This window comes from Chionomys nivalis, chromosome 6 (genome assembly GCF_950005125.1).
Source record: "Chionomys nivalis chromosome 6, mChiNiv1.1, whole genome shotgun sequence".
Taxonomy (NCBI): Eukaryota; Metazoa; Chordata; class Mammalia; order Rodentia; family Cricetidae; genus Chionomys; species Chionomys nivalis.
In genome coordinates, this window is record NC_080091.1 from 100314384 (window position 1) to 100335467 (window position 21084).

At 42.5% G+C, this 21084-nt stretch overlaps 1 protein-coding gene across 3 annotated transcripts in view; it reads left to right on the forward strand.

Annotated features, from left to right (window-relative positions):
* Positions 1-21084, forward strand: part of Glmn (glomulin, FKBP associated protein) — a 34018-nt gene that overhangs the window by 8181 nt on the left and 4753 nt on the right. For all 3 annotated transcript variants that reach the window (XM_057771930.1, XM_057771929.1, XM_057771931.1), the window contains exons 4-16: positions 1714-1830; positions 2590-2698; positions 7169-7403; positions 9363-9465; positions 11283-11470; positions 12778-12831; positions 13219-13249; positions 13520-13609; positions 14284-14325; positions 14426-14499; positions 17703-17787; positions 18172-18278; positions 19084-19147. In XM_057771930.1, coding sequence (XP_057627913.1) covers positions 1714-1830; positions 2590-2698; positions 7169-7403; positions 9363-9465; positions 11283-11470; positions 12778-12831; positions 13219-13249; positions 13520-13609; positions 14284-14325; positions 14426-14499; positions 17703-17787; positions 18172-18278; positions 19084-19147 — 1299 coding nt within the window. The remainder of the gene's footprint in view (positions 1-1713; positions 1831-2589; positions 2699-7168; positions 7404-9362; positions 9466-11282; positions 11471-12777; positions 12832-13218; positions 13250-13519; positions 13610-14283; positions 14326-14425; positions 14500-17702; positions 17788-18171; positions 18279-19083; positions 19148-21084) is intronic.

The window sequence follows — 21084 nt, forward strand, 5'->3', positions numbered from 1 at the left end:
GTGCGTGTGGTATTGGGGGGGTTGTTTTTTCAAGACAGAGTTTCTCTGTAGCTTTGGAGTCTGTCCTGGAACTAGCTCTTGTAGACCAGGCTGGCCTCAAACTCACAGAGATCCGCCTGCCTCTGCCTCCTGAGTGCTGGGATTAAAGGTGTGAGCCACCACTACCCAAACTAATGATGAATGTTTTTAATAATATTTGAATTCTTAGATTTTATTCATTAAAATTTGTACTTCATTTTCTACCATATTCTAAGCATCAATTTCATTGAATGAAAAGAGAAAGGTGAATTTTTTAAAACTGACATGACTGTAGATCTCTAATGTACTTCAATTCAGACCTTCAGACAGTAAAAGATAGACCAGCCACCTTTCGTCCAAGTCAGTGTATTTGGATATTTCTATTACAATGTAGGGAGCCTGTGAAAGCAGTGCCATGGATGGCCGACTGGGGAGAACCACTCGGGTCTAGGAATGCAAAACCAGCCCGGGGAGCATCTTAAGACCTTGTCTCAAAACAAGAACAACCAAAGCAAGTAATTGTCAGAAAGGCAACTTTAATATTTATGCTGCAGCTTGATAAAAACACCCACGTGTCTGACTGATCCAAGCAAAGCTGACAATAATTCCTCTCTGTGAGGGGTCTTCACAGCTTGATAAAGCTCCTTGAATTTCTCTAAGGCTTGGGGATCGTCACATGCACACACTGCTGTTTGAGAGTCTTGGTTGGTAGGGATCCTCACACACACATGAGATTTTTCTCTGATGTGTTAGAACCTAGCGTATTAGATGCTATGTGTATGGTATGTATTAATGACTTGAAAGAAAATAGAGCTGGGATATATTGCTAATTTTGAAAATCTGGTTTTGAGATGAATGTGAATCATTAATTGTAAAGATAAACCTGTGTGGGAAGCATTTGACATGTGTTTGAAAAGAGAAGAAAATTGCCTGGCAGTGGTAGTGCATGTCTTTAATCCCAGCACTTAGGAGGCAGAGGCAGGCAGATTTCTGTGAGTTTGAGTTTACAGAGTGAGTTTGAGGACAGCTAGGGCTACATAGAGAAACCCTGTCTCAAGAAAAAAAAGAAAGAAAAGAAAGTTATGTGTGGGAGAGAATAAAAATGAAGTCATATCTATCTATCTATCTATCTATCTATCTATCTATCTATCTATCTATCTATCTATCTAGTAGGTAGGTAGGTGGATAGATAGATAGATAATGTGACTTCATTTTTCTTCATTCATTCATTCATTCATTCATTCATTCATTCATCCATCTAGATAGATAGATAGATAGATAGAAAGAAAGAAAGAAAGAAAGAAAGAAAGAAAGAAAGAAAGAAAGAATTTTATTTAGAGATTGTCCAAAGAACTGCGAACAGTTTACAGGCATTGATAGTCTGGTCTTCCTTTTGAATCAAAAGAAGCAAATTCTCTGTGGAAGCTAAGTACCTGCTTGTCCTGAGCAAATCAACTATCTTGTCAGAAGTGACAGAACTGTTTAGGTCCTAGGAAGATGTAGTTGCTGGGTGAAAGTGGAGGTCGTTCTGTTTCCCTCGGTGAAAATATTAAAAGCATTTGAGCCGGTCAAGGCTGCTGTGAGCCCAGAGGACAGTGGTGACATGTGAGCCTCACCGGCCTGGCCTCTACTCCCTTAGTCAGGCAGCACCAAGAGTTCGCTAGACGACTGTGTCTACTCCGCCATGCTTTGCAGACCGTCATCAAGTCCATGGGCTGGAATCTTGTTGGTCCTGTTGTCCGCTGCCTCCTGAGGAACGGGGAAGAGGATGAAAGGAAGGACTGTTTGCTGGTGTTTGACTTACTAGTGAAGGTGAGTTGGGAAGACCTGGTTCCGTCCGTCGGAGCAGCAGCACTGCAGTGCCCTGCATGTCGGGTTTTGTTCAGTTACTCTTCTGCAGTGCCCAGGTGTGCTTGGCTGGACGGGTGGGCAGTTCCATCTTGCATTTTCCAAAGTTTCCGGATGTAAGAATTATCCAGTCTGAGACCCTGTAAAGGGCTATAAGCCTCTAATTTAACACGTGTTCTCATTATACAGACGAAGTGAGTGTTAAAGAAGCGGTTTGCTGCCATGCTGACCCTTGTGCACATTAGACCCAGAATCAGATTTTAGTGCCGCTTGAGACATGCAAGCTGAAAGGATTATAAGGGGTGTGAGGGAGGGAAGTGGGGAGGATGGAGGAGGTGTGTGGGGATCAACAATAGAGAGTTTGTTTGAAAATCCCGTGATGAAACCTAATGTGGAAACTAGAGACTGGAGGCGCACACACAAGTGATTGTTAGGGAAGAGACACTTCCTTCAGATAGTGGGTGTTGGTTCCTAGGATTCTCAAAAGCAAGGCGGTGAGGTGGCTGTCAGGGTGCACCACAAATCACCTGTTCAGAAAGAACCAAAGGGGGCCCTTCATCTACAGCAGCCAACAGGAGGCACGGTCTCTGAAGATCCTTTTAACAATTTCTAGGGCATAAGCAAATGTAACTGTATTTCTCAGTATGTCTTCTTTAAAATGGTAATCATGTGGCTTTAAATACAACTTGTATTAAACAGGTTCAATTGTGAATATTTTTATAGTTATGTAACCCAAAGGAATTGTTGTTGGGTTTGCTTGAACTCATTGAAGAGCCCTCTGGAAAACGGATTTCCCAAACTATTCTTCTTTTACTTCAGCCACTACAGACAGGTAATGAGAATTTGATATCCAAGCATTTCTTATTGTATTTGCATACGTACCTTGATGTTTGCCCCTAAATATGGACAGTCACTGAGTGCCCTGCCCCTAGGCTACTCCAGCAGAGCTGTGGGAACGCTGCGAGGTGCCTGGAAGGTGCTGCTCAGTCAGTACTTTGACAACTCTTTAGTTAGCTTTCATTTTTTAATTAAAAAAATTTTTACATGTATGAGTGTTTTGTCTGAATGCATATCTGCACGCTACTTGCATGCCTGGTGTCTTTTCAGGCCAGAAATGGGTATCACTTCCTTTGAACTGGAGTTAGAGTGGCTTGTGAGCCTCCACATGGGTGCTGGGAACGGAACCCAGGTCCTCTAGAAAATCAGCCAGTGCTCTTAACCACTAAGCCATCTCTCTAGGTCCCTGGCTAGCTCTCTTCTCCACAGTTTATAGTTAGGATTTTCCCTCTAAGCATATTTAGTGGTCAGCTGTGACCTGTAGCATGCAATCTGGGATAGCAGCAGCGTGTTGCTCAGCTTCCGGTTTGGGAGGTTGGAGTGGAAAAGTCTGTCTAGAGAGTGAAACGAGGCATGGAGAACGAGAAAGTTTGTGGCTTCGTATTGGCAAATAATATGCCTCAGCAGCCAAGACAAACACTTTTCCATGAAAGAAGTTATTTCCATTTTAGAAATCATATACACTTCAGAATGTGATAGGGACCTGGACATTAGAATAAATTCATTTAAATCTGAATGTCAACCAACGTTATACTTCTCAAATATTCAAAATCTTCTAAGGGCACAAAAAACTTTGTAATACTTTTATCCATTTTATAGTGCTGTGTAATTTTCCATTCATATTTTGTGCTTATAATCAAAAATAAGAAAAAATAACCAGTTATAGAAACACTTTATTAGTTGATTTTCTTAATGCTGTGTCCAAGTGCCTGGCACCTGGCAGTCTGAGGAAGAACTGTTGATGTAGGTTAGGGATGCAGTGGGGGACATGGTGAATACAGTCCATCGCGGTGGTGGGGGACATGGATACAGTCCGTCGCGGTGGTGGGGGACATGGATACAGTCCGTCGCGGTGGTGGGGGACATGTGTTGAGGGAGCTGTGGACCTCTTCCCACAGCCCGGCTCCCGCATGGTTAGCTTTATACCCGAAATAACAACACACGCATTGTATTCTTTTAAACACTGCTTGGCCCATTAGCTCTAGCCCTTACTGGCTAATTCTCATATCCCGATCAACCCATCTCTAATAATCTGTGTAGCATCAGTCTTACCAGGAAAGATTCAGCATGTCTGACCTGGCGGCTTGCTTCATCGCTTCTGGCTCTGAGAGGAGCTGCCCTGCATCTGAGCTCACTTCCTCTTCCTCCCATCATTCTGTTCTGTTTACTCCACCCACCTATGTTTTAATGTATGAGGGCCAAGCAGTTTCTTTATTCTTAACCAATGACCTTCCTCCATCATTTCCTCTTTTTCTGTTTAAACAAAAAAAGGGAAGGCTTTAACTTTAACATAGCAAAATTACATATAACAAAACAGTTATCAAGTAAAAATTACAATATTTACATCTATTTTATCTTTATCATAACTAAGGAAAACTATAACTATAACTAACTATTCTTTAACTCCATCAAAGACTCCAGAAGGATACAATATTACCTAAGTAAATGAGAAGTATGTAACTTACAAAACTCTAGAAATCGCAGAGACATCTCGCTGCCTGGACAGTCACCCAAAGTTCCTTTGTACCATTGGGGCATCCATCTTCGGCCTACAGGTCCATAGTATCCAGAAGACTTTTCCATGAAGCAGGAAATTTCAAAGGCAGTTCAGTCACTATCTGCTGTGTCCTGCAGAATGTCTCGCAGACTCCTCCATGAATCAGGAACCCCAAAAGATCATCTCAGCTTTAGGCAAGTTCAGCAGTCCTCTCTCTGGGGGTTCTCTGTGTCCAGTTTATACAATATTACAGGCAAGAGCAGTTTCTTGCCCAAATAGCTATCAAACTCCATAAGAATCCTCTTCGATGCCCATCTTTTTCTTGAAGTAGATTGGTGCTGCCAGGAGCAGACGTGTCTCATTGTCATGAAAAGTCCTAAGTTATTAAAACATTTATAATACCATATTCTATAATCTTTGAAAGATATGAAGAATGCCTATCTAAAATATATCTATGTACATCTAGAAAATCTAACTAACATGACTACAAGCTTGACTATTATTGATAATTATCCATTAACAACCTATATACATTACATTTTTAAATGAACTACACAATCACAATACCTTAATCAAGGTCATAAATACATATACATATAATAAAATTGACCTTAAATATCAGTAAACCAAGATTCATATCAATGCAAATTATTCACATCTATATCATCTCCCCCTTTAAATGTAAAAGAGCATTTATAAACAATATATGGGAACATGGGCGCAGTTTTTTCTCTCCAAACTGCTTCCTGCTGAATGGGGGCGCTGTTATTCGGGTCTTTTATGGGATAACCTGTCTGCTAGGTTCATCTCAGTTGGCAGTTGAGCGAAGCAATTTTTTGAAGGTGTTCACAGCAACCTTTCAGGAGGGCGTGGTCTATCATACCATATTGGGATAGAAGAAATCCACAGGGTCGCATCCTCTGTGAAAACAAAAGACGAGACTCTTTTCCAAAGTATCATATCCTTAGATCCAAATTCTGAAGTCAAGGTATTTTGAAAATATCTATCTTGGATTAGTTCAGCAGCATTTATAAACAAATATCTTTTAGCATCTGTTGCTCCTTCCTCAGCATTCAAACAATTCAAAGAGAGCATAATAGCATACAGTATCAAGATTCTCATTGTATTTTCCATCTTTGTGCAGCTTTATTTTAACCTCTATTTCGTTTACTTTTACTTTTATTTTATATTTTCTGTATATCTTCGTCCTGGAATAACTCTTTAGACCAGGCTGTCCTTGAACTCTCAGAGATCAGTTTGTCTCTACCTTCTAGGCACTGGGATTAAAGGCGTGTGCTACCACACCTTGAAGTCTCAGAGGTCAATCTCCCTCTGCCTCCCAAGTGTTGGGATTAAAGGTGTGTACTACCACACCCAACTACTCTCTTTCTTCCTTATTTTACTTTTAGGAACTTTAACTTTCAGCCTGCATATATTTTTAAACACACTGTAAATCATTTAAAGTTTTCTTTGTCTTTGAATCTCTCTTTACTGTATATCTCTCTTTTTCTGACCACATGAGTCTTTAATTTACCAAGCAATATCAGTAGGACGAAAGCCGTGCCATTCCTTAGCTTTCCAGCCTCATGGCGGAGATAGCGGCTGTAGCCATGTTTATCACAACTCTGTGGCGTTTCAAGGTCTTTGCCAACAAGCAAACTGCAGCATTACATCCACAGACAACAATCAAGTCCTCTTTCTGTAGTTGGCCCTCCTGCCTCAAACAGTCAAGAGTTTGCCCTGGTAGGATGGCCCAGAAAGCCAGCATTTTAAAACAGCACAACTTTTTTCCTGCTACGGCTGAAAACCGAAAAGCATGTCTTCAGCTTTTCACCAACACCGTTTTAAGTATTTCGTGGCAGGACCTCTTAAATGAGCTGCAAGGTTTCACAGCTGAAGCTGAGTCAGGAAGCCTCTCTTAGATGAGAGCACTTGCTTGCCTCTAGCAAGCAGAGCAGACCCGAGAAATTGCTGCTACCAAGAAAACACGCTTTACTCTATTCTTTCCCAAGCTTTCTCAGGCTTTCTGTGGATGCAGTTATCCACGTGGGCGCCATCTGTAGTAGGGAGCTGTGGACCTCTTCCCACAGCCCGGCTCCCGCATGGTTAGCTTTATACCCGAAATAACAACACACGCATTGTATTCTTTTAAACACTGCTTGGCCCATTAGCTCTAGCCCTTACTGGCTAATTCTCATATCCCGATCAACCCATCTCTAATAATCTGTGTAGCATCAGTCTTACCAGGAAAGATTCAGCATGTCTGACCTGGCGGCTTGCTTCATCGCTTCTGGCTCTGAGAGGAGCTGCCCTGCATCTGAGCTCACTTCCTCTTCCTCCCATCATTCTGTTCTGTTTACTCCACCCACCTATGTTTTAATGTATGAGGGCCAAGCAGTTTCTTTATTCTTAACCAATGACCTTCCTCCATCAGACATGGATACAGTCCGTCGCGGTGGTGGGGGACATAGATACAGTCCGTCGTGGTGGTGGGGGCTGTGGTGGCAGGGGAGGAAGAATGCTGGTCTGGCTAGGGTCGGTCCGTCATGGTGGGGGGCGCGGTGGTAGTAGTGAGAAGTGCCTGGTCATAGCGAGAGGGAGGGCGGTGAGCTCAGGTCACACCACTTCACAGCCTGCCTCTAGTGGTACTTCTCTCAGCAAGGCTCTGCCTGCTAAAGATCCAGAACCTTCTGAATGCTGACTTCCTCTTGTCCTGTGTGCAGCTGCTTACGCTTGTTTCTGTTGCAGTTATTCAGAAGCTCCCCAACAAGGTGTACTCGGTTGGTTTGGCATTGTCTACCCTTTGGAGTCAACTGTCTCTTCTCCCTGTGCCATACTCTAAGGAACAAATACAGACAGATGATTATGGCCTTTGTCAGTGCTGCAAGGCCTTAACAGAGTTCATGAGACCTTTTGTGGAAGAAGCAACTGATAACAAAGAAAACAAAGAAAATGAAAAGTTAAAAGATGAATTACTAAAATTGTAAGTCTATTTTGAAGGACATCTCACAGTGGAGTGAGTAATTGGTAGCTGTTACCCTGTGTTTCTTATTGGTACATAGAGATCTTGTTTTGGATTTGAGTTTCAGACAGACATAATGTTGACCTGATGGATCGTGGATGTTTAGTGACGCACTGGCGGCAAAAATCAAACCTTTCACTTAATTTACTTTCGCCCATCACAGCCAGCAAATGCTGAAAGTGGGAGCAGTAAGGGTATTTAACTCAGGGAGTTTATTCTGTCTGGGGAATGCATCTGAAGGCAGCAGAGGACCACCAGAAAGTTGAGCATCTATCCCAACCTCAGATTCAGCCACGTGCTCACCATGGGTTCTGACTAAACAGCGCCCATCAGTTGGCATAGGGATGGTCCAAATGAGTGTGTGCCATCAGCATAGAATTGCCTCCAGACTTGAAGACGGGCAGTTATAAAAGGGGAGACATACCTGGATAAGGTGGTGCTCACCTGTCATTTTAGCCCTCAGGAGCTGAGGCAGGAGGATGGCGAGATGAAAGCCAGAGCCACAGTTACAGAATAACCTGTCTCAAAAAAAAATAAACAAATCAAAACAAAACCTCCAAAACAAATAACAGACACCATAAGAAGAAAGAAAATGCAATAAAATTCCTAAGTAATCTTTCTTTGCATACTTGTGACCTATCAAAATATTTTAGTTAGATTGGGCTAATTGGGAAAATTATTTCTCACAACTTTTCTCATGTGACTCTGCTAAGAAATCTTAAATTGTAAATTATACATGGAATTTGTATTTAAACATATCTTTTTTAAAATATTTATTTATTATGTATACAATATTCTGTCTACATGTACGCCTGCAGGCCAGAAGAGGGCACCAGACCTCATTACAGATGGTTGTGAGCCACCATGTGGTTGCTGGGAATTGAACTCAGGACCTCTGGAAGAGCAGGCAATGCTCTTAACCTCTGAGCCATCTCTCCAGCCTCGCTATTGTTAAATCTTAAATTGTAAATTATACATGGAATTTGTATTTAAACATATCTTGGACATAATCTTTTTCTAGTTTGGGAAATTAGTGCCATTGTTACTTTTCTATTTTGCAGGATTAGGGCACTTAAGGTTGGTTTTTATGAGGCAGTTTGTTTGTCGTTTAAGAAACTTTTTTTTTAAAGGTTGTTTTAAAGAACTAGAAAAGACTTAGTCACAGAATAAAGTTGGATTAAAAATAAAGTAACTGGGCAATAGTGGCTTACACCTTTCATCCCAGCGTTTGGGAAATAGAGGCAGGCGGATCGCTGAGAAACGGAATTGGATCTCAGCATACGGAGCCTACCAAGGCAATCTCGTGTTTCCCCATTACTGTTACTAATGAGATTGGATTCATGCTTTTTTAAAGAGGTATATTTTTTATTTTATTTTTATTAGACTTATTTATTTATTATGTACAACATTATGCCTGCAGGCCAGAAGAGGGCACCAGGTCTCATTACAGATGGTTGTGAGCCATTAAGTGGTTGCTGAGAATTGAACTCAGGACCTTTGGAAAAGTAGCCAGTGCTCTTAACCTCTGAGCCATCTCTCCAGCCCAGGATTCATGTTTTAGACACATTATTACTGGGGCTTGCCTTAGGCCATTTGTGCTACTATAATAAAACATGAGTTGATTTATAATAAAATAGTAGCACAATTCTAGACTAGGAAGTTTAACATGGGGTGCTAGGACCCAGTGGAAGAGTCGCGGATTCCAGCAAGCTGAGCTCCTCTTCTGAAAACAGCACAGTCCTTCCCCTGAGAGTGAGCCCGAGGACTGGTCACCTTTCAGAGGTCCCACTTCTTAATACTGTGACAATGACAGTGATTTCCGCCTGAGTAAGTCAAGCAGTGCTTATCTTTCATGTAAAGCTAGACCTGAATGCTGTGTTTGGGATACTGACCCATGATTACCCATTTCTTATGCCTTAGCTGTTGCAAGTGCTTGAAGTGCCCTTTGCTGACAGCACAATTCCTTGAACAGTCTGAAGAAGTTGGAAAGGACCCTTTTTGGAGTTTTGCATCTGAAATAATAGTAAGTACAGCCAGTCAATTCTGCTATAATACTTGCTGTAATCTTAAATTTTATCCTTCTGTATTCTGATCTATTTCATATGAGCACATAAATTGATAATTTACTAATAGGGTAATATGTAACTTTTTTAGAACACAGATTAAACAAGATGGCAATTAAATAGTAACTCGTTATCCAAAGCCTTACAAATGTTTCTACTTAGTATGTTAATAAATAGGAAAAAAATATATATATATACATACATACATACATACATACATACATATAACGTCTTGAATGGTTATATCATATATACACCTGTGTATTTTTTCTCTTAATATTATAATATAAATCATTGCTATTGATTTAGTAGTATTTTTTAAAAATTGTGTGTGTGTTTGCCTGAATGTGTGTGTGTTTGCCTGAATGTGTCTGTGTACCACACGCATATAGGACCTGTGGAAGCCAGAAGAGGTTTTGGTTGTTAGCCAGCATGTGGGTGCCAGGAGTTGAGCTAGATCCTTTCGAAGAGCGCCCAGGCCCCATCGCAGTGTAGCGTTGAGGCTAGGCAGTCACCACCATCACCTCCAGAGCGTGGCTGTCCCCGAAGGTCTGCCCGGTCACTGCCCAGCATCCACCGCTCTCTCTGGAGCACTTATATTTTTTTCATGTTGAAATGGTTCCTGTCTTTTTCTCTTTTTATTTTTAGTTTTTTTGGAGACAGGGTCTCACTATATAACTCAGGCTATACTAGAACTCTCCCTGTAGATCAAGCTGACCTTGAACTCAGAGATCCACCTGCCTCTGTCTCCTAGTGCTAGGATTAAGGCGCATGCCACCATGTCCAGCTTCATTTGTGTTCTAAAGTTACTCATTTTATTTTATTACAAAGTGTATGACTTTTTTATGTGCACCACGGGTGTACAACAGCCAAGGAGGCCAGAAGAGAGTATTGGATCTCTTGGAATTATGAATGGTTGCAAGCTGCAGGAGCAGCCAGTGCTCCTCACTGCTAAGCCATCCCTCCAGTCCCCTGCAGTGGTTTGCTCTAGCTCACGCTAAAGCCCTCTGTCTAGCAATCAGACAGTCTGGCTGTCAACAAAACTCATTTGTGTGGATACTTTATTAATTTTAGTCTCAAAATTTATTTTGATGTTTCAAAATAAATATGTAAATAAGTAAATAAAACAAAGCAAAAAAAAAAAAAAGCAGCCTGAATATGTCAGTCCCATCAGGGCAATCTTTTGAATAACTCAGAACCAACTGATCTGAGACCAGCAGACGTCCTCCCCGGCGTAGTCAGTGTTCTACTGCTGTGAAGAGACACCGCGGCAGTGCTTAGGGAAGAAGGCACTTACTGGGGCTTGCTTACAGTTTTAGAGGTTCAGTACATTATCCTCATTGTGGGGAGCACAGCAACATGCAGGCAGACACGGTGCTGGGAAACCGGCTGAGAGTTTTACATTCAGACATACGGACAGCAGGAAGAGAGAGACACTGCTAGACCTGCTTTGGGGTTTGGAAACCTCCACTGATACACTCCCTCCAGTAAGACCACAGCTTCTTAAACAAGGCCATGCTTCCACTGCTTGGTGACTAAGCATTCAAATATATGAACCTATGGGGCCATTCATATTCAAACCACCACACTCACTTAAGTACCATCAGTGTCTGAGACAGTCTAATCGTGGGACTGATCATTAAAGCAAGTATCACAATTCTATACACCTTCAAAAAGATAAGGGATTATACAGGGTGTGGATATAGAATAAGGGGTGATAATGTAGTTAATTTGCCAACCAATCAATAGCTTACTTTTTTAAAAACCCATTTCACAGGGATTTTTATCAGAAATTGGACACCCTGTCCCCCAAATTATTCTTAATCATGGAAGGAAAAAAAGGACATGGGGTTGCCTTGAGTTGGAGGAAGAAGAAGACAGACAGTTGGCAGACTCTGTGGCCTCTCTGACATACCTAGTATTTGTTCAGGGCATCGGTATTGATCAGCTTCCAATGGTCTTAAGGTAAGAGTCAATATCAAACTCTTGACTGACTTAGTATCCTTTGCATGTATACTAACACACTGTACACGGAGAGATGGCAGATTAGGGATGCCTGGAGGTTTTGGGTGTCTCCAGCCGTGTGAGAAAAGACAAGTTAGTGTGTGGCTTGCAGGGAGATGTGGGGGCATGAAAGGCATGGAGACAGACAGGTGAAATCCAGCCATACTGAAATTGGGGTTATAAAGGAAACAGAACCCCCCAACATTGAGTGCTAGGTGAAATGCCTGGGATGGGGAGACTCCCCCAGTGGAGCTGTAAGAGAGAGAAGGGGGGGGGGCTTGTGAGCCCCGCAGGCACAGGCTACAGTATTCCGTGTCTGGAGGTCTGTGAGCTACACAGCACACAGCCAGAGAAGGGGGCGAGAGGCCTCCTACCTTGCTCACTGATAGGGGACCTTGAGCGATCTTGTTAGCTGACCTCTCAGCTGGGGGAAGCAGAAGACCCAGAATTACTAAACCTCTAGTGATAAAGGCTTGCCCTCTCTGCTGACTAAGGGAACAACCACTCTGTGTAGTAGGAGGCCGCTTGTTTGTCACTGGTTGCTCAGCCCCAAAATGACCACACAGAAACTGTATTAATTAAATCACTGCTTGGCCCATTAGCTCTTGCTGCTGCTGCTGCTGCTGCTGCTGCTGCTGCTGCTGCTGCTGCTGCTGCTGCTGCTTCTTCTTCTTCTTCTTCTTCTTCTTCTTCTTCTTCTTCTTCTTCTTCTTCTTCTTCTTCTTCTTCTTCTTCTTCTTCTTCTTCTTCTTCTTCCTCCTCCTCCTCCTTCCTCCTCCTCCTCCTCCTCCTCCTCCTCCTCCTCCTCCTTCTTCTTCTTCTTCTTCTTCTTCCTTCTTCTTCTTCTTCTTCTTTCTTCTTCTTCTTCTTCTTCTTCTTCTTCTTCTTCTTCTTCTTCTTCTTCTTCTTCTTCTTCTTCTTCTTCTTCTTCTTTTTAAAGATTTATTTATTGTGTATACAGTATTCTGCCTACATTCATGCTTGCAGGCCAGAAGAGGGCGCCAGATCTCATTACAGATGTTTGTGAGCCACCATGTGGTTGCTGGGAATTGAACTCAGGACCTTTAGATGAGCAGGCAGTACTCTTAACGACTGAGCCAAATAGTATGTGTATAAATTTCTCTGTGTGTGTGTGGTGATGTTTGGGCTGTGATTGGAGGTCAGTGCTGAGGTCTTATCTGGCATGTGGTCTCTTGGGTTTGTCTATCAGTGGTTAGGAGAGGAAGTTGCCTATTCTAAACATCTTTTTTTATTCTTTCCCATTTTAGCCCATTGCACCTTTTGCAGCTGAACATGGAACACATTGAAGTGCTTCTGCAAAGGTAAGATGAAATCTCAGGATCAGATGGCATCACTGAACAGTCCTGGGGGAGCAGGAACAGGGTTCAAGTTCTTCCTTAGCAACATGCAGTGCTGAGGCCAGGGTGTGCGACCCCAGACCTTGTGGCGAAAAGCAACAGCAACAGAATTTCTCCTTAACATACACCTCATTTAATTAGTTAATCTTGGAACAGTCTTGTGATGAGGATGGATTAGTGTCTAATGCTAGATCCTCTTACCTCAGCCTCCTGAGTGCTAGTGTTACAGGTGTAGGCCGGTCATCACAGCTGTAACAGACCTTGTGTTTCAGTATTTGCTTCTCCTGAAGTACGGAACCATTCTAAAACAACGCGAAAACCTTAATGATAACAGTCAATGTTTTCTTTCAGAACAGAACAATCTGTTTTCTCAAAAGGACTGGTAAGATTCATTTGCTACCATTTGTGTGTGTGTGTGTGTGTGTGTGTGTGTGTGTACGCATACACGTGCATTTGTGGAGGTCAGAGGACAACCTGCAGGAGCCAGTTCTCTCCATTGTATGTGTTCTGGGGACCTCAGGTCATCATCAGGCTTGGGTAAGCCCTTTCCTCAGTTGAGCCATCTTTCCAGCCGGTCTGCTAGCATTGTAAATATTAAAAATAACGCAACTGTCAACTTCACCTTGAATGTACGTGTGCATTTCATCTGTAGGAACTTCTGGAGAACAGCTTACTGAGATTAGAAGACAACAGCCTACTCCATCGGTACTTAGAAATCAAGAGTTTTCTCGCTGTGCCTCAGGTAAGCAGAATATATATTCCGCTCTAAAACGGCTCCCTGCCTATTCTGAACTCTGCCAAGGGAATGTATGTCTGCAGTTCCTTTCCTTCTCAGCCTCTGCAGGTGCTGCTGTTGCTTCCGGTTGAGTTTTTGTGCTGATGGAAATGGTCTGCCATCTGTGCCAAAAGCCAGACTATATGGCTAGCAAGACTACCGAACTGAGTTTTAAATTCTATTTTGATTAATTTATAATTTAAAATAATTTTATTCTTTTTGAGTTTCCCCCAGCTCCTAGAATTAACCTAAACAGCTATTGGTGACCTTCTCCTGGCTTGCACTCCCCATCTGTTTCCATCTTTGTTCGCTCTGAGTGTAGAAAATTCTTAGTGTTTAAATAGAAAAGAATGTCTTTTGCTACTACATAAGCTTGGTTACATTTAATGAGTGTGTTGTACTTCTGCATATTTGATTTCCTTTTCTTGCTATTCTATACATAACTGAAAATCACCATTGCCTTTGAAACCGCACCAAGTCACACCTCGCTTTGTCCTGTGTGCAGAGCTGACTGCAGTTAGTTTGCCGTAGACGTAGCCGTGAGGCCAGGGGAGCTCGTCTCCTTAGCCTGGGTGTCTCCTTTAACTTCCATTGTGGTCAAAAGTATATATGAACTTGAAATGTTTTTTCTTTATTTCTAGGGCTTAGTCAAAGTTATGACACTTTGCCCCATTGAGACATTGGTATGTATGATTGGAGACTAGCTATGAGTCACAGTGAGAAATGCTAATAAATAACTAGATGTAAATGTTTCGTGTAATAGTATCATTTGTTTCATTCCAGAGGAAAAAGGGCTTGGCTTTGCTCCAGCTGTACATCGACAAACTGGATTCACAAGGCAAACACACACTATTTAGGTATGTATCAAGGCCAACACACACTATTTAGGTATGTATCAAGGCAAACACACACTATTTAGGTATGTATCAAGGCAAACACACACTATTTAGGTATGTATCAAGGCAAACACACACTATTTAGTTATGTATCAAGGCAAACAAACTATTTAGGTATGTATCAAGGCCAACACACACTATTTAGGTATGTATCAAGGCAAACACACACTATTTAGGTATGTATCAAGGCAAACACACTATTTAGGTATGTATCAAGGCAAACACACATTATTAGGTATGTATCAAGGCAAACACACACTATTTAGGTATGTATCAAGGCAAACACACTATTTAGGTATGTATCAAGGCAAACACACTATTTGGGTATGTATCAAGGCAAACACACTATTTAGGTATGTATGTATCAAGCTGGCGAGCTAGGCACTTCTCTTGCCCTGACAAAGTAATGGAGACAACAACTTAGGGAGAAAGGTTTGTTTGGGTTCAGTGTGTCATCCGTGGCCTGTGGTAAGACAGAGCTCGTGGAGGAGGTGTCTGGAGGCCATGATGGAGCAGAGCTGGTCACCTCACAGGAAGGGTCATGGACAAGCCATCCTGTCAGGCCTGCCTCCAGAGACCTGCTTCCTGTCCCCACCTCTTAGCAGGACCGTTCTGTTATGACTCACTGACGGGTTGATCTGCTGGTTGATTTGAGCCCTCACAGCTAATCAGTCAGTTCACAGAAGTCTGTCGGCTGCACCCAGTCTTTAACACATGAGCTTTTAAGAGACATTTTAAAACATAGCCCATGGATAATAACCTAGTGTGTGACTGATTGAAACCTACTAATGGCATGTAATTATTTAAAGGTACAATATTTGTACAATATAGTTCAGTATCTGTAAGAGCTAAAGAATCAGCTTATCAAGTATTTTGGAAACATATGTCTATTATGTGAATAGCAGTGTATAAGTTTTAGTTTAATTGAAATATTGTAAACTTACTCTAAGAGAGATAAACATGGATCTGAATAGGAAGGAGAAAAAGACAAGATCTCCTGAGTAAACTGGGAGTGTGGGGATCATGGGGGAAGAAGGAAGGGGAGTGGAGAAAAATGTATAGTGCAATAAAAACAATTAAAAAAAAAACTCCAAGCAGTCTTAAAAAAATAACAGAGATTGATAATGCTCCTGCTAGAACCTTAGAGTTCAATAGTCTCATTGTTTATAACTGAACTGAGGTCCACGGAGATCTTTAACTTTGACAGGCCAGTCACTCCGTTACTCTGAGATCTTACCAGCAGAGTTTTTAGTAGAGTTTTCTGCAACAAGTTAAACGTTAGAAAACTCTGTAATAAATAGAGGCTTTCTAAGGCCATCGCACAGTGTACGGGAGATTCCACTCCTCTTCCACTAGGAGGCGGTGTACTCCAACAACACTGACGGTAGCCTACCATCTTAGCCCACTTCACCCTGGGCTGGGTACTAAGAATGAGGTACAAACTGATTGAAGCAATGTCGGGATGCGGGGAGTGTAGAGTTCTAGCATCCCAGGGCATGTCCTAGTCCTCTGACAACAGAGTCAGGCCCAGCTCACACAGCCTCGGCCCTTAGATCTTATACCAGGTTTCTCACTTTGTCCCGCCGTACTCTGCCGAGAGACCCCTTTCTCGTAGTAGCTTCCCATTACGGGCTCGGGGCCTCAGTCTGTGCAGTTGGCTCTGTTGCTTTAGGGCAGCAGAAAGGCCACCTCACCTCGTTGTGGCCAGGGGCACAGGCACAGGTGGGTAGAAAGGGTTAGAGTCCCGGTCCCTTCTTCAAGCGCATGCCCCTAGGGACCTAGTTTCCTTCCATGAGGCCCCATTTCCTAAAGATGCCACCACCACCGAGTGAGAACCAGCACATGAGCCTTTGGGGACACTGGAGACCTAAGCCATTAGCAGTGCCGTAAGGTTTCCCGCAGCGAATAAGCCAGCAGCAGCCTACTTTCACAGGGAGCAGCTCTGTGCTTTGAGCTTGTACCGGTGCTCACTCTTGGCATGTTAAATTATATGCACGGCTTAATAGAAATTTGTTGTTTGAAGGCTGAGGAGGTGGCCCAGTGGTAAGAGCACCTTCTCACAAGCATGGGGGCCTGTGTTCAGATCTCCAGAATCAACACAAAAACTGGGCAGACAGCCAGGCAGTGGTGCTGCTGCCTTTAGTTCTAGCACTTGGGAGGCGGAGACAGGAGGGTCTTTGACCAGCCTGGTTTTCAAAGTGAATTCCAGGAAAGCCAGGGCTACGCAGAGAAAACATGTTGGGGGGGGGGGCATGTAACAATAACAAAACCTGATCATGACTCTATGTGCCTTTAACTCCAGTGCTGGGTGGGAGGTTAGAGGATTGCTGGGGCTTGCTGTGCCAGCCTAGCTTTAGGTTCGGTGAGAGACCCTGTCTCAAAAGAACAAGGATATGGATAGAACAGGACGCTCGCCCTTCTCTGGCCTATGTGTGCACGTGCGCATGTACACATACACACACACATATTAAAGAACAGGACACTCGCCCTTCTCTGGCCTATGTGTGCACGTGCGCACGTACACATACACACACACATAAAAGAACAGGACACTCGCCCTTCTCTGGCCTATGTGTGCACGTGAGCACATACACATACACACACACACATATTAAAGAACAGGACACTCACCCTTCTCTGGCCTATGTGTGCACGTGAGCATGTACACATACACACACACATAAAAGAACAGGACACTCGCCCTTCTCTGGCCTATGTGTGCACGTGCGCACATACACATACACACACACACATATTAAAGAACAGGACACTCGCCCTTCTCTGGCCTATGTGTGCACGTGAGCACATACACATACACACACACACATATTAAAGAACAGGACACTCGCCCTTCTCTGGCCTATGTGTGCATGCGCACACACACACCAGCTGACAGAACAACACTCCCATTCTCTGACCTATGCACATGTGTACACACACACTATAAAAGTTGTTTTAAAGACCCAGTTGTACATGAGGTTCACCAGGTAGTGAAAGCAAAAGCTGTTAGGATAACTGCACAGGTCACTGGCCACGCTGATAATTGTCCCCACTGTGAAGTTTATAATCAGAAGTTACGTGAGGCCCAATTGAATTGTAAACTTTTTTATCACTATTATATTGCAATTTAATATAATTTCATGTGTTATAATTATGCTTTAAAGGTGCTTATTAAATACAAGTAATCACTCCGGTGTGGAAGGCTTCGTAATTCAAAATATCAAAAATCAGATTGATGCGTCATTTAAGGTAAGAATACAGACCCAGGTGAGGGTTAGTTACCGGTTTATTCATGTGTGGCATGTGTCCGTGTTGGCTTACCCACAGGATTTTTCTGTCTGTAATATTAAAGTATAATCTCCTGTTTAAAAAGAAAACCTGTCCCCCTGAATTTCATTAACTATAAACTTAAACTGTATTACTTCTCAGAAAAATACAAATTTGAGTCTCATCTGTATGTGGCCATGCATAACCCCACATAGAAAAAGATCCCCAGGGTTCTCAGGCGGCAAGACCCTCACTAGGTCTAGAAAGTTAATGGCACATAGAAATGAGAGTTAGAGAATCTATAACAATTTGCAACATTATCATGCTATTACATGAACATTTCATAATCTTTCTTTTGCTTTTCAGAAAACATCTAACAAATGGTTTGCAGGCCCTCAGCTGATTTCGCTGTTGGACTTGGTACTGTTCCTTCCTGAGGGTGCTGAAACAGACTTACTGCAGAGCTCAGATAGGTGAGGTGACCATCACCAGGGTTCTGAGAGTAAAATTCCTAAACTAAGAAAATATTTCCTGTGATTTTAGGATCTGTAATTAGTTCATAAAAGTATGTAAGCCTTTCCTATTTAAGTTACTCAGTGACTTAGATAGAAGCAAAACCTCTTCTTTCCAGGACAGTGACTGATTTTCTTTTTCTTTTCTTTTTTTTAAAGATTTATTTATTTATTTATTATGTATACATTATTCTGCCTACATATATCCTACAGGCCAGTAAAGGGCATCAGATTTCATTACAGATGGTTGTGAGCCACCCTGTGGTTGCTGGGAATTGAACTCAGGACCTCTGGTAGAGTAGTCAGTGCTCTTAACCTCTTGAGCCACCTCTACAGCCCAAGTGACTGATTTTCTATCTCAGCGTTACACAGAGATTTGAAACCACAGCATTTCTGACTAAAATTTAAGAATCTCACAAAAACAGTGCGTAAAGGGATTAAGTATTTGGATTTGTTTTTCAGGTCTATTTTCCCACGTAGAGTGTAAACTTCCCTTTGGTGTATTAGAATGGATGTGGAGAAGAAATGATGGTCTTGAGGACAGCCAGGCTGTCTCTGGGGCGAAGGGGAAATAATGCTCACGTAGTCTTGTGAGCTCACATCAGGACAGCGAGGAGCTGCTACCACTCCACAGATGGGTGGGGATAGTGTCCAAGGGCAGCTGTGTTGACAGCGGTATTTCCAAGCTTTTAACTTGCTTAATATATTTTAGCTGTTGGTTATATAAATCTATACTGAAGATAACAAGTTATTTTTTAATTAACAGGATTATGGCTTCATTAAATTTATTGAGGTATTTGGTTATCAAAGATAATGAAAATGACAATCAAGTAAGTGAATTATTTGGGAAAGACTCTGTGAGTATATTAAGAATGCATGAGCTGTTTTTACCCCTGTCCTAAGCCCACCTTTATTATTCTTACCCAGCTGTGAAACTTGGGTACCAATTCTGACACCTCCTGTCGGCTCCCAGGCACACGTGGCTTCTCACATCTAATGTGTTTTTCCTGCTCTGTCTCTGCTCTTTTTAGGAAGTCTTGCTAGGCCCTTGTTTTAGTTAGAGTTTCTGTTGCTGTGAAGAGACACCATGACCACAGCAACTCTTATAAAGGAAAACATTTAATGGGGTGGCTTACAGTTCAGAGGTTTAGTTTATTATCATCATGGAGGGAACATGGCAGCATGCAGGCAGACATGGTGCTGGAGAAAGAGCTGAGAGTTTTTTACATCTTGCAGGCAACAGGAAGTGAATGGAGATGCTGGGTGTGGCTTGAGCATATATGAGATCTTAAAGCCCGCCTCCACAGTGACACACTTCCTCCAACAAAGCCACACCTCCTAGTGTGCGCCCCCTCTATGAGCTTATGGGGGCCAATTACAGTCAAACCGCCACAGCCCTGCTGGTCACCTGTTAACTGGCCTTGTGGAGCGCCAAAACACATGAACTCCTTGCTCAGTCTCTTCTGCTTGTATATAGCTCAGGATTTTAATCAGAGTTATATGAAATAAAATTATCCTAAATCACCTCATCAGACATGACAAACTGAAACATATTTAGCCCCAAAACTGAGTTTGTTAACAGTGCTTTTAAATGGTGTGTAGGAAGATGGATCTTTTTTAATAGCACTTCATTAGAAGTATTCAATAAATAGAAAGCTACTTGAGGGAGATTTGTCATGCAGTGAAATCACATTCACTTTTAGGCTCCTTCCAGCCTACTCCATTCTAATATCTGCTCTCTTGTTACCTGTAACCACACGAGTCATGCCAGTCTGGACTTTATTACTCGGGTAAGTCACACCTGGGGATGAGAAGTCCGAGGAGCAGCAGGACCTTGAGTGGACCTAGCGGACTCGACACTGGGCTTCGTCTACACTAGATGATTGTTTTATTGTGAAAAATGTTGAAATGTCCAGCAGCGATGAAAGACCTTTACAGCAGCTGTTCAAGACAGGGTATCTCAGTGTAGCCTTGGCTGCTCTGGAACCAGCTCTGTAGACCAGACTGGCCTTGAGTTCTCAGACCCCCACCTGTCTGCCTCCCTAGTTGGGATTAAAGGTGTGTGCCACCACTGCCCGGCTCTCATTGTTGTAATTTTTGGTGCATTTCAACATTAACTGTAGCTATCAATATACTTTGTCCCAAATATTTCAGCATATATTTTATTAGGCAGAGTTAAATATATGTCAGCATTTTTCTTGAAAGTAAAATTTACATAAATGAAGTGCACAGACATGTATATCAAATTTACCATCACCACAGATGTTCCCCTATGTCCTGTTCACTGGCCACCCATTCACCGACACAGGTGACCGCTGTCCTGACCAGGTGCTGTGTGCCTTTCTTCACAATGCTGGAAGAAAAGTGCTCTTTGTTTCCCTTCTCATCAATCCTTCTCTCTCAGGAAAGGTCAATCATTGGCTCAAATGTGGATGTCTAGAAAGTGATACAAGTTAGCTATGACTCCTTGTAGAACTTTTGAAATTAAACTAACCCTTGCCTCCTAAAGGGGCTATGGCAAAAACAAACAAAAAAGTACAATATAAGTTGAGCAGCCCTGGGCCTTGGACCTCAGCAGGTATCTTAGGGAAGCTGTGAGTTTAACATTGCCATAGTCAGGAAGGCTGAACATACACAAGAGACGGTGGGATTTGCTTGACACAGGGATTCTCACGACTAGGAAGGACTTTCTCTAGAGGCTCTGCTGTCTATCCTGACACCCATAGGTAATGCCTTGCTACAGCTTAGTGTGCACATTTTATAATGA